General features: G+C 37.6%; 1 protein-coding gene across 6 annotated transcripts in view; it reads right to left on the minus strand.

The window, feature by feature from the left end:
* The window catches only part of LOC116598860, a 171,761-nt gene that overhangs the window by 82,141 nt on the left and 71,200 nt on the right, over positions 1 to 18,420 (minus strand). For all 6 annotated transcript variants that reach the window (XM_032358240.1, XM_032358242.1, XM_032358237.1 and 3 more), the window contains exon 2: positions 5,915 to 6,160. In XM_032358240.1, the coding sequence (XP_032214131.1) occupies positions 5,915 to 6,132 (218 nt within the window). In that variant the 5' untranslated portion in view covers positions 6,133 to 6,160. The remainder of the gene's footprint in view (positions 1 to 5,914; positions 6,161 to 18,420) is intronic.

Below are 18,420 nucleotides of genomic sequence, written 5' to 3' on the forward strand. Positions count from 1 at the left end.
TCTTCACACCTTCGGGAAAGAAAAACCCCTGAGTGATCCCACACAGTCCGACCATGAGCTATTTTGCGTAACTCTTTCGAGACCCTCACTGAGGAACAAAATATGTGCCCAGCAAGACAATACACCTGGTCTAGATAAACGACGAAGGTACCCCCTGCCCTTGAGGAGCTCACAGTCTAACGGGGGAGATAGACTTGCCATTCTCAAGGCAGGGCAAGTGGTGCCCCCTCCCCTCTGACGGGAACGCAGCTCCTGAGAGGTAAAGACGGAGGAGAGTAAAAGCTTCATGAACTTCTTAAGGGAACATGCTGTAATGATTATTTTAGAATAAACTACAGTTACCGCTTCAGCTGCTGACATGCGAGCGGGTACGCGAAGTACTAGAAGATACTCCAAACCAGTCTCCTCCCCCTTGAGAGCGCCATGATTTCCCTGACAATACTTATCTATACTCTTGACCGATTCGGATGAACCACTTCGGAAAAAGCAATGCAAAGGTCAATTTCAGCCCCCAAAGGACAGAACTTACACATAATTTGGAAAACAACCTGGTCTCTACAAGTTGCTGGCATGTAGATAGCCATTTTCAGGCGTTTCAGATTTGTCTGTAAAGTCTAAAATGGAGAAAACCAGTAGTGGGTTTTTTTTTTTTTTAAAGGAAGAAGAGTTAACATTTACTAAATCTTGGCAAGCACGGGGCTGAGGACTTCCTCAGGTTCCTTATCCCCCTGCATCTTCCCAACCATCCCGAGGCAGATTCTAGCACTGTGACCATCTCTATGTGATACAGCAACAGCGTCACACAGAGTAACTCATCCTCCAGCCATCCCTAGAAGAGGCAGGTGTCACCTGACAGTTTGCCCACAGGGCCCGCACCCTTCACCACGGCTCCAAATGTCTCGCCTTGCGGGCCAGGCCCCCGTTCCCGCCCTGGACGCACCCCCCCCCCAACAGTTTTGCCCTGAATAGGCTTCAGGATAAGTTCCTTCCTTGTGATAAGCAGGGCCCACGATCTCTGACAGCTGTTCCCCGCTCCTCATCATCCTCTGAAACAATCAGTAAGCATTAGAGAGCACTTTTCCCTTTACAAAGGTGATAATTAGATAACAAGCTGAGATTAAAGTAATTACAGTCAGACAGCTGGCGAGGCAGCACAGTCATGTTGAAATATTGTTGGTACTTCAGCATCTGGTTCTAATAACAGCACAGGCTAAAGGATTTTACATTAATTACAGAACATAATTTAATATAAACATATTTAATTACAATTGATGAGCGATAAACTGTTCAAGAATGACTTAACCCCTTCCGTGTGTCAAAGTGATGGGAACTTTGGGCAGGCTGCAGCCTCTTCCACTGTCTCTCTCAGCCTCCCCCACCATGCCTTCCACAACTCCCTGGTCCCCTCTCCTACAGAAAGTCCCCCTCAAAGACAGAATGTTCTAGTTGGGGATGTTGCTCATTGACTATCCCATGGGTGTCTGGTGCACGTACAGCACTGCCCATCCACAGAGAGCCAGCTGAAAGGAGGGGAATGTGCCAGCCAGGCTAGGACATGTTGCTTTGACTAGACCAGCTGCCCTTCCTCACATTACCTCACGCCGGTGAGACAAGAGGTTGGCTCTCTTCAGCTCATCTTCCCCATGTTCTCACACCTTTATGTGGTGTTGACTTGGCTTCTGACAGTCAGTGAGCCACCTCTTAGACCATCCTCAGGTCTCTGAGGAAAAGTATGTCACAACTAGGAAGTCCCTGGTGGCCGGAGTGTTTTCACAATTTTAGAGAAAACGTGTAACATCTGGAGACCCCTACGTGCGAAAGGACACTCTGTTTTGTCAGGAGTTCTTCCTTACATGCTGCTAACCCCTATCCTTCCCCCTACAAACTGGCAGAAACAGATCTTGTGTGAAACAGTTTCAAACAACTGGAACCACACAGACACAGTCCTCCATGGATAGAGGTCTCAATCATCATCATCTGCAACCTGCACATCGACTTCCCAGATTCATAAATGAGAGAAATTCAAAAGCCACAAAGAGGCCATGTTATGTACTACATGACTGTATTCCCCCCAAGCTTCATATTTTGAAATCATAGCCCCCAATAGGGTGGTATTAGGAGATGGAGACTTTGGGAGGTAATTAGGTTTAGACGAGGTCATGAGGGTGGAGTTCCCAAGATGAGATTATTCGTGAAAGTCAAAAAGTGGAAACAACCCAAATGTCCATCACCTAAGGAATGAATAAACACAATGTGGCTCAGCCGTACAACTGAGTATTATCCAGCCATAGAAAGGAAGGAAGTATATGAGAGACTACAGCATGGATCAACCTTGAAAATATCTTGCTATGTGAAATAAGACAGACACAAAAGCGCACATATTGTATGATTCCATTCATATGATGTGTCAAGAATTGGCAAATCTATAGAGATAAAAAGTAGACTCATGGTTGCCAAGGGAAGAGAGGACATGGAAATGAGAGGGACTGCTAAAAGGTATGGGGTCCCATTTTAGGGGTGATGGAAATGTTCTAGAATCAGATAATGGTGATGGTTGCATAACATTGTGAATATAATAAAAACCACTGAATTTGTATACTTCAAAATAGTTAAAAGAGTAGATTTTATGTTATATAAATTTTAACTCAATTAAAAAAAATGCCAATCTGGGAACTGGAGCTTAATCCCACTGGAGAAGCTGGGAGCCTATGTAAAGTGGGTGGCTCAGCGTTATCTCATCCAAGAAGTGAGGAAGCTGGGGTATTTATATACTTACTCCCACCAGTCACTGATGAAGAAGGTTGCTTCAGTGCAATCCCTACCAAAATCCCAGTGGAATTTTTCACAGAGATAGAAAACAAACAACCTTAAAATTTGTATGGAACCACAAAGACCCCAAATGGCCAAAGCAATCTTGAGAAAGAAGAACAAAGCTGGAGATATCATGCTCCCTGATTTCAAACTATATTACAAAGCTATCATAATCAAAATAGTATGATACTGGCATAAAAACAGACGCACAGATCAAGGGAATAGAATAGACAGCTCAGAAATATATCCATGTATATTTATCCAATGAATTTACAATAAAGGAGGCAACAATATACAGTGGGGAAAGGGTAGTCTCTTTATTTATTTATTTATTTATGTATTTATTTAAAAAGACTTTTTTAAATTTATTTAACAGAGATCACAAGTAGCAGAGAGGCAGACAGAGAGAGAGGAGGAAGCAGGCTCCCTGCCAAGCAGACTGCCCGATGCAGGGCTCGATCCCTGGATCCTGGGATCATGACCTGAGCTGGAGGCAGAGGCTTTAACCCACTGAGCCACCAAGGCACCCCAGAACAGTCTCTTTAATAAATGGTTTTAAGAAAGCCAGACAGCCACAAGCAAAAGAATGAAATGAGATTACTATCTTACACTATATGGAAAAATTAACTACAAGTGGATTAGATTTGAATGTAAGACCTGAAACCATAAAACTCCTAGAAGAAAATGTAGGTGGTAAACTCCAGGACATTGTCCTTGATGCTATTTTGGATCTGACTCCAAAAACAAAGGCAACAAAAGCAAAAATAAACAAGTGGGACTACATCAAATTAAAGGGATTCTGCACAGCACAAGAAACCATCAACAAAATGAAAGGTAATATACTGAAAGGGACAAAATATTTGCAAGTCATAGATCTGATAAGGGGCAAACATCCAAAATACATAAAAACTCATACAAATCAACAGCAAAAAAGCAAACACTCCAAAAAAAAAAAAAAAAATGGGCAGAGGATCTAAATACCTACCTTTCCAAACAAGACATACAGATGGCCAACAGACCAGGAAGAGATGCTCAATATCACTCAGCACAAGGAAAAAAATGCAAATCAAAACCACAATGAGGGGGCACCTGGGTGGCTCAGTGGGTTAGGCATCTGCCTTTCGCTCAGGTCATGATCCCAGGGTCCTGGGATTGAGCCCTGCATCGGGTTCTCTGCTTGTCGGGGAGCCTGCTTCCTCCTCTCTCTCTCTCTCTCTGCCTACTTGTGATCTCTGTCAAATAAATAAATAAATAATCTTAAAAAAAAAAAAAACCACAATGAGATGTCATCTCATACCTATTACAATGGCTATTTCAAAGTCAAAAAATAACAACTTTTGGCAAGGAGGTGGGAAAAAAGGAACACCTGTGCACTGTTGGTAGGGATTTAAAATTGGTGTAGACACCATGGAAAACAGTGTAAATGTTCCACGGAAGTTCCTCAAAAAGTTAAAAATGGAAATACCATATGAGCCAGCAATTCCACCTCTGGGCATTTATCCAAAGTAAATGAAAACACTAATTTGGAAAGATACATGCATCCCTATGTTCACAGCAGTATCATTCACCATAACCAGGATATGGGAACAACATTAAGTACACATTGATGGATGAATTGATAAAGAAGACAGAGTACACACACACACACACACACACACACACACACACACACAGAGGAAAATTACTCGGTCATAAAAAATAATGAAACTTTGCCTTTGCAACAGCATGGATGGACCTTGAGTGTATTATTTTTTATTTTTTTTTAAAGATTTTATTTATTTATTTGACAGAGAGAAATCACAAGTAGATGGAGAGGCAGGCAGAGAGAGAGAGAGAGGGAAGCAGGTTCCCTGCTGAGCAGAGAGCCCGATGCGGGACTCGATCCCAGGACCCTGGGATCATGACCTGAGCCGAAGGCAGTGGCTTAACCCACTGAGCCACCCAGGCGCCCGGACCTTGAGTGTATTATGATGAGTGAAATTAAGTCAGAGAAAAATAAATACCATGTGAACTCACTTCTTTGTAGAATCTAAAAACAACTAAAAGTCACAGATCTAAAGAACAGAGTGGTGGTGCCACAGGGGAAAGGGGCTAGAGAGTGACTGAAAGGGGTGAAGGGGGTCAAAAAGTACGAGCTTCCAGTTATGAAGGAAGTCAATCATGGGGATGTAATGTAAGCACAGTGACTCTCGTCAATAGTATTGTTGTGTATATTTGAAAGTTGCTGAAGGAGTAAATCTTAAAAGTTTCCAACACAAGAAAAAAAAAAGAGAAGGTTTTGTAACTTTGAATGGTGATGGACAGTAACAGACTTAGTGCGGTGATTACAGTGTATACAAATATCAAATCATAACATTATGCACCTGAAACTAGTATGATGTTATAGGTCAATTATCCCTCAATTTTAAGTCTGTATAAAATGCTTCACAGCACTAGACACAGAGAAAACTCTCAATAGATGTAGTTATTTTTACAGAAAACTCAATATGATTAAATAAGTTGATAAAAATGGCCCAGCTTATGCAAAGTGGTCGTAGGATTTTCTCAGATCTGTCTACATGACATAATCTTTCTTTCTACAACACAATCTTTCATATAGAGAATTATACTCACCAAATATATACCAACCACCTTGCAAACACACACCCAAAGGCAATCATGTCATCACTGCATTCAGAGGCTACAACAACATCTTTACTCTCTCCTTCCCCCTTATGTACGCTGTTTGGGGGGAGCAGCTGCTTTTCTCACAAAAAGGCCTGAGGGCTGATGTTATTGTCTGCTCAAGTTTAAAAAGACGTGGTTTTTTGTGTAGACGGTCATTGGAGATTCAAAGCCGGCACATTTGCTGCCAATTTAGTGCAAAGGACCAAGATACAGGCACACCTGAGACTGCAGGTGCAGCGGGGCGACACTCGCTCACTCACGTGTGGGTCCTCCCGTTCCCCTCCTGAATCATGTGACTTTCAGTGGGCTCAACAAAAGGGTGCCCTAGCGTGAGAAAATGGAAGGAATCTCTTCCCATCATGCCCCGCATGGACTCCCGGCAAAGGGCACGCTGGAGGGATGACAGGAGGACGTGGGGCTCGGAAGCCAAGCCTACCTGATCAGGTAGTGGTTGATGATAGTGTCGAAGTAGCTGTAATACACGGCGTTGTTCACGTGGCCGTACTGGTCATTGTCCTGCCACCTTGTCTGGATGGGTAAGAAGTACCCATAGGCCTCATGGTGCCGACAGCAATCCGCAAATCTCTGGTTCTTTGGTGATGTGCTCAAGGAACGGACATTCCAAGGAAGCAACCTGGAAACCCAGCAGGTCATAGCTGGTGATTGTGGTCTTGGAGCCGACCTTCAAGAAGAAAGCAACAAAGGATAAAGATAGGGTGCCGAAATCTTGATTTCAGGTTTACAAAAGCAATTTCATTCAATTTTGGCCATCGGTTTCAAAAGGAAATTTGATTTTTCTCCTAGGAAATAAATCTTCCCTTATAATCCAAGTACTCATCACAAACCTATTTACTTTTTTAAAGGACTCCTTACTAAAAAGGCTTTCGCAAACAGTGACAGAAACAAGTGAAGCCTCTGTTAAATCTGACTAGTGGGAATTTTAAGTATATTTTGTAAGGAGGTCTTCTGTTCCATAAAGTATTTTCAAGGCAACTTCCTTCCTTCTATCCTTCCTTCCTTCCTTTCCAATTTATTTATTTATTTATTTATTTATTTATTTATTTATTTGAGAGTGGAGGTAGGGGCAGAGGGAGAGAAAGTCTTAAGCAGACTCTACACTGAGCATGGAGCCCCAGGCGGGGCTCAACCTCAAGACCCCGAGAAACCAAGAGTCAGACACTTAACTGATGTCACCATCCAGGCACCCCGAGGTGGGTGCGTTTCTGATGAAATCTGTAACACCACTAAGGGTATAAAGAGAGAATTCAGGCAACGAATATAACATAAAATGCTTGCCAGAAAATATCATCAGCTGGGTCTACCAACTATCAGCACTTTTTTAAGGTTATGAATATTCTTCCCTGGAACAAAGGTAATTTCCAAAAATGGAAAAAATTTAAAATATGCATAACAAAGGGGCGATACCCAACAACCCAATGACCCCAACCATAGGCATTATTCCAGTTTTATAGTCATGTATCTGGATATGCATTCTTAAGTTGGACCATATTGCACACACCATGTCATTATCTCTTCTGCTTAACAGTAGGTCGTTACCATGTGTACATATTTTTCTACATCATTTGTAAGGTTGGATTCCTGGTAACATTCCATTGTATTGAAGCAGCACAATTTATCAAACCCTCTGTTGCTGCGTACTTAGGATTCTGACTCCAATTTTATTGACTGGGATTAGAATCTTGGTAAATAAATCTTCCCACACACCCACGATTATTTTCATAGGATAAACACCTCGAAGCAGAATTGCTGAGTCCAAGGGCAAATGAACTGTTAAAGACTTTGATATAAATCAGTGTCCTCCAGAAAGGTGGTACCAACTTCTACCCTCCCCAGCAGTGTATGAGCAGGTCAATTTCCTTGTCAATTTTAAAACACTTTGTCGATTTGACTGTGTTCTCTCATTTCTACACAAATCCAATGAAACGTGCTAAGTGGAGAGAGGACTCGTGCCACCAGCTGATAGAATAACCAGTATCAGATTGACCCCTCAGTTTGAGAAGCACTATCAAAGCTACAGAAAATGTAGAAGAGCTGCTTGAAGCTAGGAGCAAATAATCAAGGCAGCAGGACGGGGACACATGCAAGGGAGCCCAGCACTTGCCACTGTTGTTCCTCCGTCGGGTATATGCCGGCTCACTGTGTGGGGAACAAAGCCTGCGAGACAGCAGCAGCCTACAGCTCAAGAGAGTCTTGTCGTGTTGGAAAAGGGGACAAGCAGTAATAGGCCAGCTGCAGAGAAGTAAGCCTGGAGGTGCAGGTTCCCTGGAGGCCATCTACTGCGTCCACACAGCAGGTGCTCTCAGGAGACAGACAAACCCGCGGAAGGCAACTACTACAAGGCTAAAAAAAAAAAAAAAAAAAACTAAGGAGAAAGTAGGAGTCTCACTGCTGTGGATACACAAATCAGCTTTCAGGGATGCTGAGGAGGAGGGCAAAGACCCCAGACTTTCAGGTACAATCCGAGAAGTGCTCCTCTCTTACAGGGAGGACAAACCTTAAACTGACCAGCCTTGATCAAGCTCACCTACCCAAACATCATCTGTGAGCCAGTGGGAAACTAAATCACCTCTGGAGGGAAACAACACCACCTACAGCCTCAGTAGCATTTCATGCACGAAGTCTGCACTCAGTCAAAACCTACCAGGATAGAGGAACAAAAAACCAAAACCCCAAATTGTTAAAAAAAAAAAAAAAAAAAAGACAATAAAGAGACTCAGAGACTCACACAAATTTTGTAATAACCATGATTACTAGACATCAGAGAGAAAGGGCTAATATCCATCCCTAATCCATAAAGATCTCTAAAATTGAGGGGGTTAAGAGTTTTAAAAACTCAAAAGGAAAATAAGTGAAAGTCACAAAGAGACAATTCACAAATGTTTTTAAATGACCTTTAAACATATGGAAAGATGGACTTCGGTCCAAATATGAGAAATTATAACTATGCTGTATTACTGTTCCTCAGTGATTAAATTTGGTAAAAATACAAAGCTTGACGGCACATTCTCTTGACAGGACCGTAAGGAAAGAGCCACTCTCACACATGGCGGGTGGGAATGTCCTCCACCTCTCTGGGAGAAGAATGTGACAATATCTAATAAAATCACAAGTGAGTTTAACTTTTGACTTATATCTAAGAACTTACCTTGAAGGTACACCTTCAAGAATACAAAAATACATATAAATAAGGAACATCATTATTCATTATTGAAAAAAATATTGGGATAAAACCAACACAGAAGGTTGGTTGATAAACTATGGTACATTCACATGATGGTATAATACATAGCTGTGGAAAAAAAAAAAAAAACTAAAGAAGGCATATAAGGAGGGATTTCCAGGATATATTTGCAGTCAGTCAAAATAAGCGAAAGACAAGAAAACATACACAGTATGCTACTTTTGTATAAGAAAGAAGAGAAAATAAACTCTTTTCTGGGAGATCCTAAATAGCTGGAGCGAGGCAGAGGGAGGGCACCAAGGTGATATCCACAGCCTGTATGTCTTGAAAGCAGCTCTACAGGGCACTAGGTGTCTGCCAGACCTGGAGCCTGCTCCTCAGACCCAAGTTCCAGGCCTGGCAAAAAGGCCAGTCACAGGACTGGGGGGGGCGGTGCTTCAGTCTGTTATCTGTGCAATGTCCTGGGGGTGACACCCTGCCAAGTCTTAGAATTTCTAGCCCTCCCACTATAAAAAAAAAAAAAAAAAAAACATGTGCACAAACCAGTGTTTAGAATTTGTTAAAAGATTTTTGTCTCTGCCTGCCATAGTTTCCTGGGACCCAGGTATACATACCCCTACCCCATTGTGGGCGACTAGAGCCAAGGGATCAGGGGGTGTCCTCTGGGCAACAGCTGCAAGAACCAGGGCACCACACACATAAAAGCTCCCTTCCAGGAAAAGCTGGTGCTCTAGAGCACGGCAAAGGGAAGGCATAAAGATGGCACCAGCCAGTCTCCATCCCTAGAGGTGTTCCAGAAGGCTACTAGATGTGTTAGATTCGATGCCTATCCCTCAGGTTGATGGTTTAATAAGATAATTATTTGTTTATATTTACAAAAGGAAACTTAGGAAGGTTGAACCTGAAACTAATGAGGGTACATTAACAAGGTGGGGGGGTGGTGAAGAAGGGGAAGTAATGTTCCTCTGAATATAGCTTTTGGGGTGATTTTGGGTTTGGGGACCATGTTCATGTTTTACATACTCACATAAGATGATGATGATAATGGTGATGATGATGATGATGATGATGACAATGAAATTAACAATGATGGAAGGGAAAGAGATATAAAATGGAATATAAACAACCAAATGAGTCCAACTATATTTCAAATGACTAACAATCACACTGAAGGGGAAAATAATTATTTTTGAATACAGAGTTTTGACTATATACCCTCAGGCTAAAGACAAAAATCTTTTAACAAATTCTAAACACTGGTTTGTGCACATGTTTTTTTTTATAGTGCAAGGGCTAGCAATTCTAAGACTGAGAAAACAAGTAGATATGTCAAGGATAATGTGAGCCAGGTTTCTCACTTGGAGAAAGGATTTACAAATAGAAAGGAGAAAAAACTAAAATGAACCTTCTGGTGTTAGATTAAATTTTGGAGTATCAATATGAACTCATAGATTAGAAATACAAATAGAGATTTCTTATCCCCATTGAGCCTAGACACAATGGCACTCCGGCAGCAAAACGATCTTACTTAAGTGTACAGATCTTAGATTCTAAATACCTTTCTCCACTAAAAGAAACCAGGATGCCTTAAAGAAATGACTGATTCCAATGCTGAGGCAGATTAAAAAAAAAAAAATGATCCTGGAACATCTTGCTGTGCCAGCAGGTAAAGAACATTCAAAGAAGATGGCAAACGTTCATAGGACCCTGCCTAAGGGGATTTGAAATAGCCAAATTTGGAATATTTCAGCATTAGATTTAAAAATTAGATCAAGGGGGGAGGGTGCCTGGGTTGTCAATCAGTTGGGCATGAGACTCTTGATTTTAGCTTGGGTCATAATCTCAGGGCTGTGACAATGAGCCTTGCATCAGGCTCCATGCTGGGTATGGAGCCTGCTTGGGATTCTCTCTCTATCTCCTTCTGCCCCCTCTCCCCATTCTCTAAAAGAAAAAGATTGATGGAGTATCATCTTCTCAATTAATTAAGAATTCTTAAGTCTGCAAAATTAATAGATGGGGTTAAGGGAAAAGTTATTTGTTACATAAGTGTGCCAAGTAATAAATGTAGAAAGGATAATAGATTTATAAAATCATCATTTTGCAAATATCATAGTAATAACTGATTCAGTCAAGAATCATTAACGAATGCTAAAATAAACGAGGTACAAGTTTGGTAAGGAACATACTATTTCTTGGTCCCCAAATATTTCTTCCACAAATTATTCACTCATTACAAACCACTAACAGTAGCTTTATGGTGGATCACACACAAAGACAGTATGATTTTACAAGTTATTCAGGTCAATAACACCAATAACAAACCCAAAGACTGAGAGATACAGTATCACTTCTGTGTTATTTATGGCATTATCTGAATCTAATCATAATGGAACATCAGAAAAACCAAAATTGAAGAACATTCTACACAATAATTGTTCTATATTCTTAAAAAATATCAAGATCATGAAAGACAAATGAGGTACTTTCAATTAAAAGAGACTAAATAGCACTGACAACTAATCGTAATGGATGATCCTAAATCACATACTAGACTGGGAAAAAAATGCAGCTATAAGGACAGTATTGGAATAACTGATAAATTTGAATTTAGATTGTAGATTACACAATAGTATTGTATCAATATGAAACTTCTTAATTTTGATAGCTGTACTGTAATTATGTAAGATGAATTCCTTGTTTTTAGTAAACTCAACTGAAGAATTTAGAATAAAGAAGCATGACATCTGCAACATCCTGTCAAATGGTTCAGAAAGAAACAGTGTGTGTGTGAATGTGGCTTGGGAGAACACCTGTGTGTGGAGGTAAGGATGATAAAGCAAATGAGGAAAAAAGATGTAACACATTTGTGACTCTTGGTAGAAGATATATAGTAATGCTTTCCACCGTTCCTACAGGTTTTCTGTAAATTTGAAATTAAAAAAATTAAAGTTGTCCTGAAAACTATCATCCATATGTTCAAAAACAGATTTTAAAAAACCATTTTACCAGAGCACTGGAATCTATGAAATATAATCATTATATTATTAATTCAGTAGATAGGTTAAACAACATATTAGTCACAGTAGAAGAAAAAAAAAAAACTAACTGGAACATAGGTCAGTTTGAATATCCAGACTGAAGTACAAACAGATAAAAAGATTTAAAATACAAACAAGCATAACTGACACACATAGGACAGAGCTTTTTTTTTAAGTGACATAATTGTTGTAATTAAAGTTCTGATAAACAGGAAGCAGATAATGGGCAAGAAGCAATATTTGAAGAGATACTGACAGAAAAATTTTCCCAAACTGAAAGAGATGGAACCACAGATTCAAGAATCATTATCCTCCAAGTTTGTTAAATTAAAGAAAAGCAACCATAATAAAACTGCTGAAAACCAAAGACAAAGACAAAGAGAATCTTGAAGAAAAAAAGAAAAGATATTTTACCTTCAAAGCAACAACAACAGGCTGACTTATTTGATGAAAAAATGGAAAACAGAAGACAAAAGAATGGCACCTTGAAAGCTCTTAAAGTAAATAATTGCAAAGCTAGAATTCTACACCCAGAGAAAATACCCTTCAAAAATAAAATCTAAATAAACAGCCATTTTAACAAAAGCTAAGAGAATTCATCCCAGCAGACCTACACTAAAGGAAATATAGAATGGTACTCTTTAAGCAGGAGGAAAATGATCCTCCTATGAAAGCATAATAATGCAGAAAACAATGAAGAGCAGGGGAAAGGGCAAATAAGTAGGTAAGTTTAAATTAATACTGAATCCTTAAATAATAATAACAATATCTTATGGTATTTAATATATATAATATAAATATGTAGATATTTAAAATATTCCACAGCAGTAGCAAAGGGATAGTAAATTCAGTGATATTTATAGTGATATTTATAGTGTTAGATATATAGATATAGATATTCAGTGATATTTATAGTGTTATATATAAACACGACATATAGTATATGTAGTGTTATAATAGTGTTATATATAAACACTTTGTTATATATATATAGTGTTCATATATATAACACCACTATATATATATAGTGTTCCAAGGTCTTCACATTCTTCAGTAAGTGGTGACAATCCTAATTTAAGGTTGACTGTAAGTCCAGGATGCATGTTGTAACCTCTAGGATAATCATAAAAATAACAGAAAATGTGCATTTGGTTAACAAAATGAAAACTAAGCAATAAAAAAAATCTTCAAATCCAAAAGAAGGAAATAATGTAAGGTGAAATGACCAAAACACAGATGAGACAAACAAAAAACAAAGTGAGGTAGTAGACTTGAGAAAAAAATAACAATAATTACATTAGCTGTAATTAAATACTCCAAATAATAGGTAAAGATTGTCAAAATGGATTTTTTTAAAAACCCAACTGCACATTACTTAAATGTAAGGACACAGAAAAGCTGAGAGGAAAAAGATGGAAAACATACAAACATTAACCCAAAAAAAGTCTGGTATAAATGTACTAAAAACAGACAAAATAGATTTTAAGGCAAGAAATATTACTACATATAAAGAAAAATTTGGTAAAGATAGGAGGTCAATTCAACATGAAGATCTCATAACATAGTCTCAAATGTAGTAAAATCTAACAAAACCAAAAAAGTAACAAATTCGCAAACCCCGTGGGAAGCTTTAACTCACCTCTCTCAGTAGCTAAAAGAACAAGCAGAAAATAAATTAGTTAAAATTTAAAAAATTAGAACAACATGATCAACAAACTTAACATAGCACTCAATGATTACAGGATATTTTATTTTCAAGTATCTATAGAACAGTTACCAAAATAAAACATATACCAGGTCATCAAACACATCTCAACAAATTTCAAAGAATTAAAATCAGAGTATGCTCTCTCACCAGAGTGAAATTAATCTAATAATTAATAACAAGGAAAAAACTTTGAAAATCCTTAAATGCCTGAAAATCAATTAATAAAGTTGCAAATAACCTTTGAGTTAAGTAGGAAATCACAATAGAAATAATAAGACATTTTCAACAGAATAATAACACAAATATGACATATAAAAACTTGTGGTAGGGGCACCTGGATGGCTCAGTGGGTTAAGCCTCTGCCTTCAGCTCAGGTCATGATCTCAGGGTCCTGGGATAGAGCCCCGCATTAGGCTCTCTGCTCAGTGGGAAGCCTGCTTCCCCTTCTCTCTCTGCCTGCCTCTCTGCCTACTTGAGATCTCTCTCTCTTTCTCTCTCTCTCAATCCATCAAATAAATAAAAATATAAATAAAATCTTTAAAAAAAAACTTGTGGGATATAGCTCATCTGCACTTAGAGAAAATATAACAGTTAAATGAAAATCTAAGGATGAAAATCAATGGCCTAACAAGAAGCGTGAAAAAGAACAGCAAATTAAACTCATAGAAAATATAAGAGCAGTAATAAGAGATAAAGGCAAAAATTAATTAAAAAAGAAAAAAGTATAATAGAGCACAGGTCTGTAAACTTTTTCTGTAAAAGGACAAAGGGTAAATATTTCAGACCCTGTGGACTACATGACCCGTCACCACTATTCAACTCTGCCATTAGAGTACAAAACCAAGCACAGACAATATATAAGTGGATGGATTTAGCTGTATTCCAATAAAACTATAGTTACAAAAACAAGTGATGGGTAGATCTAACTAGGAGTCATATTTGGCCAATCCATGCAATAGAGGAATACAACAAAACCAATAGTTGGCTCTTTAAATAAAAAAAAATTTTTTTCATAAAATGTAGTAATACTATAAAGGAAAAAAGAACATCACTACAGAACTTATAGTCATTAAAAACACAAGAGACATTATAAATAACTTTAGACCAATAAATTTTATAATTTTGATGAAATGGACAGATACCTTTTTTTAAAATACTAACTTATCAAAAGTGATACAAGAAAAAAATAGATAATCCAGTCAGTCCTATGTCCATTAAAAATAAGAAACTGTAATTTAAAGTCTACCTAAGAAGACTTCAGGCTCAAATCACTTCATCAGTGAATTCTTTAAACACTTCAGAAAGAATCAACACAAATCTTATATAAATTATTTCATAGGATGAATAAAATAAAATCACTTCTGAACTCATTTTATGAGGCCTTTACCAAAACTTACCAAAAAATAATTATTACCAGAAAGGAAAAGTATAAGCCAATCTCTCTCATGAACATAGATGAAGGAATCTGACAAAATCAAACATATTAATGGATCAAGTCCTATGATACAGAAAAAAGAAGATTTTTCAACCAAGTTAATTTATAACAGTAATAATAAGGCTAGTTTAACATTTGAAAATCAATCAATATAATTTACCCCATTAACTAAAGAGGAAAAATTATAGTCACTCAATAGATGCCCCCAAACAAACATTTGATGAGATTCAATGCCCATTCATGATGTTTAAAAATCTTGATAAACTAGTAATAGAAGGAAACCTCCTTTTCCCCTGAGATTAGGAATGAAACAGGGTGTCTGAAATCATCACTTCTATTAGGCATCATAATGCTACATTATCATCAGTGTGTTTCTATTAAGCATGGTGGTCCAAAGAAAGGAAATTAAAATTAAAATTATTTTTTCTAAGTTTTAAAAGAAAAATCTGTGTCATTGATCACAGATGATATGATTATATACATAAAAAATTCAAAATAATCTACAAATAAACTATTGATTAAAAAGTGAATTGAGCCATTATGGGATACAGACATCACACTTTTAAAAAATCAACTATATTTCTATATACTAACAATGAACAACTGGAAAATGAAATTTTAAAACAATATCATTTTACATTACTATAATGTAAGTTATCTAAGAATCCCCAGCATCAAAAACACCAGATACCTAGGAAAAAAGCTAACAAAAAAATGTGTAAGATCCATACATTGAAAACTATAAAGCACTGCTGAGAGAAATTAAGAAAGAGCTACAAAACTGGAGAGATAGCTGTGTCCATGGATTAGAAAACTAAGTATTACAAAGATGTCAAGTTCTCCTCATTGATCTTGAAGTTCATTATAAACCCAACCAAAACCTGAGCTGGTTTTTCTATAAAAATTAATAAACTGATCCTAAAATTTTACATGGGAAGGCAAAAGAGCTAGAATAGTCAAAAAACAAAACAAAACAAACAAAACAAAAACCCATGAAAAGGAATAAAGTTAAGGAATTTACATTATGAAATATCAAGATGTACGATAAAGTATGGGCTGATTAAAATAGTGATATTGGCATACGATGGACAAATAAATCAGCAAAACAGAATAGAGGGTCTAGAAAATAGATCACTCATATAAGACCACCTAATTTATGAAAAAAGTACTACTCAAAGCAATGGGGGAAAAGATGGTATGTTTAATAACTGACGTTTTTTAATGAAATTTTAACCCACCTCAGAGCACACATACATAGCAATTCCACATGAATTACATGTAAATGTAAATGTAAAAAGAACACTAAACCTTCTGGAAAGTAACACAGGCTATATTCTTAATGTTGGGGTGAGCAAAATAATTTCTGCATACAGGACATAAAAATCATTTACCATACAAAGAAAAGATTAATAAATATAACTTCCTCAAACTTAAGAACTTATATTTATCAAAAGATACCAGTAAGATATGCAATACACATATCCAGCAAAGAATTCATACCCAAAATATAGAGAACTTCTAAAAATCAATGAGAAAAAAATGGACTATTCATTTTTTTTTCAAATAAGCAGAAGATTTAAGTAGGCACATAATGAAAGAGGATATCCAAATGGCCAATAAGCATGATAAAAGGTGCTAATCATCATTAGCCATCAAGAAAATGCAATGATAACCACAATGATTTCACTTTTAAACCCCTAAGAATGGCTAAAATTTTATTTTGTTGGTGAATATGTAGAGCAATTAGAAGTTTATTACTCTTCTGGTGGGAATGTGAATGGTAGCTACAACTCAGAATTCCCAGTAGCTACTAAATTGCACACACTACCCTGTGACCCAGCAATTTCATTGCTTTGAATGTATCCAAAAGGAATGCATTCATATGTCCACCAAAAGACACATACAAGAATACCTATAGCAACATTGTTAATGTAGCCCCAAACTGGTAACAAAACCAATAGAAGGATGGATAAATAAACAGGGGTAGATTGCTGGAATGGAGTACTACACAACAACAAAAAATGACTTTCTGGTACACATAATCACATTACGATATCTTACAGAAATAATTTTGAGGGAAAGATGCAAAACACAAAAGAATACTTGCTGTGTGAAGTTCCAAAACACCAGGAGTAAGCTACAGTGACAGAAATCAGAACAATTACTACTTTCGATAAGTACTAGGGAGTAAAGAATGCTGTTGCAGGGTTAGTAATGCTCTACAACTTGGTCTGGGTGATGTTTACATGGGTATTTCACTCTGTAGAAACCTATCAGGCTTCTTTCACTTATGAATGTACTGTACTTCAATTAAAATGTTTTCCCAGGGTGCCTGGGTGGCTCAGTGGGTTAAAGCCTCTGCCTTCGGCTCAGGTCATGATCCCAGAGTCCTGGGATTAAGCCCCGCGAGCTCTCTGCTCCGAGGAAAGCCTGATTCCCCCTCTCTCTCTGCCTGCCTCTCTGCCTACTTGTGATCTCTGTCAAATAAATAAATAAAATCTTTTAAAAAAATAAAATAAAATGTTTTCCCAAAAAGTACGCTGAGTGGACAGAAGTTACATGATTAAATTAAGTCTCTAGCAGTTTATTTTTCATTTTTTTTACATAGAGAATTTATTTCTTGTCCATTTACCTTAATGCTAACTCAAAAAACTTGAGAAAGTTAAATTCTTCTTTATCCATATAAGGCCTTGTTCTATCAGTTGCTTTGTGGATATGTACATACAGCCCCCAAGAACACACTGATAAAAATGGATTTTCACTCCACATAGTAAAAAAGAAAGCAATGTCTTAGAACCTTTGATGACCTGGAAAAAACCTGCCATCTAAGTGACATTTACAAGGAGAAGGTTCTTAAATTTGTACATTTTTACATTAAACTTCCCTGAGGAATCAACCTTTATCACCTGTACCTTTTGGGAACACGGAGGCTAGTAGTCATTCACATGAACACACACCAAAAAAATCTCAAAATAAAAGCATGCTCTGCGTGTCCTAAGTACCAGGTGGCATTGTGACTGATCTCTGAGAGAAAAGTAGAGGGAAATCCTTTTCTCAAACAATTTTTAAGAACTGTATTGATAAGGAGCAAAGAACATGAGCATATCCAAAGGAAATCAATTTTGACACCTGCTTCGTAGATACTCGGATTTTACAAATAATATTAAGGGCATTCCAAATCCTTTGGGAATGTGCCTTGACTTCACAAAGCTAGTCGCCACAAACGGGCACATCCTGGAAGCCTAAGTAGGTGGGGGAGGATCCTGCCATGCGAAGAAATTCTCAAGAATCTGTGAAGATATTAGCTATTTTACTCAATTTATTCCAAGCTGGAACATAATAGTACATTATTAATCTCTTTTGATTTTACTTAATCTAATGAAAAAATGTTCATCTTTTTGATAAGTGCTCATTAGCCATTTTTTTCTGACATAAACAGACAAGAAAGATGTTCTTGTGCTGCATTTAAAACACAACTCAGCTAATTACAGTGCAATGACGCAAAGAAGAAAATCAACGCGCTGAAGTTTCTCACTTGAATTGTCTTTATAGTTGAATT

Source organism: Mustela erminea, chromosome 9 (assembly GCF_009829155.1).
Source record: "Mustela erminea isolate mMusErm1 chromosome 9, mMusErm1.Pri, whole genome shotgun sequence".
Lineage (NCBI taxonomy): Eukaryota > Metazoa > Chordata > Mammalia > Carnivora > Mustelidae > Mustela > Mustela erminea.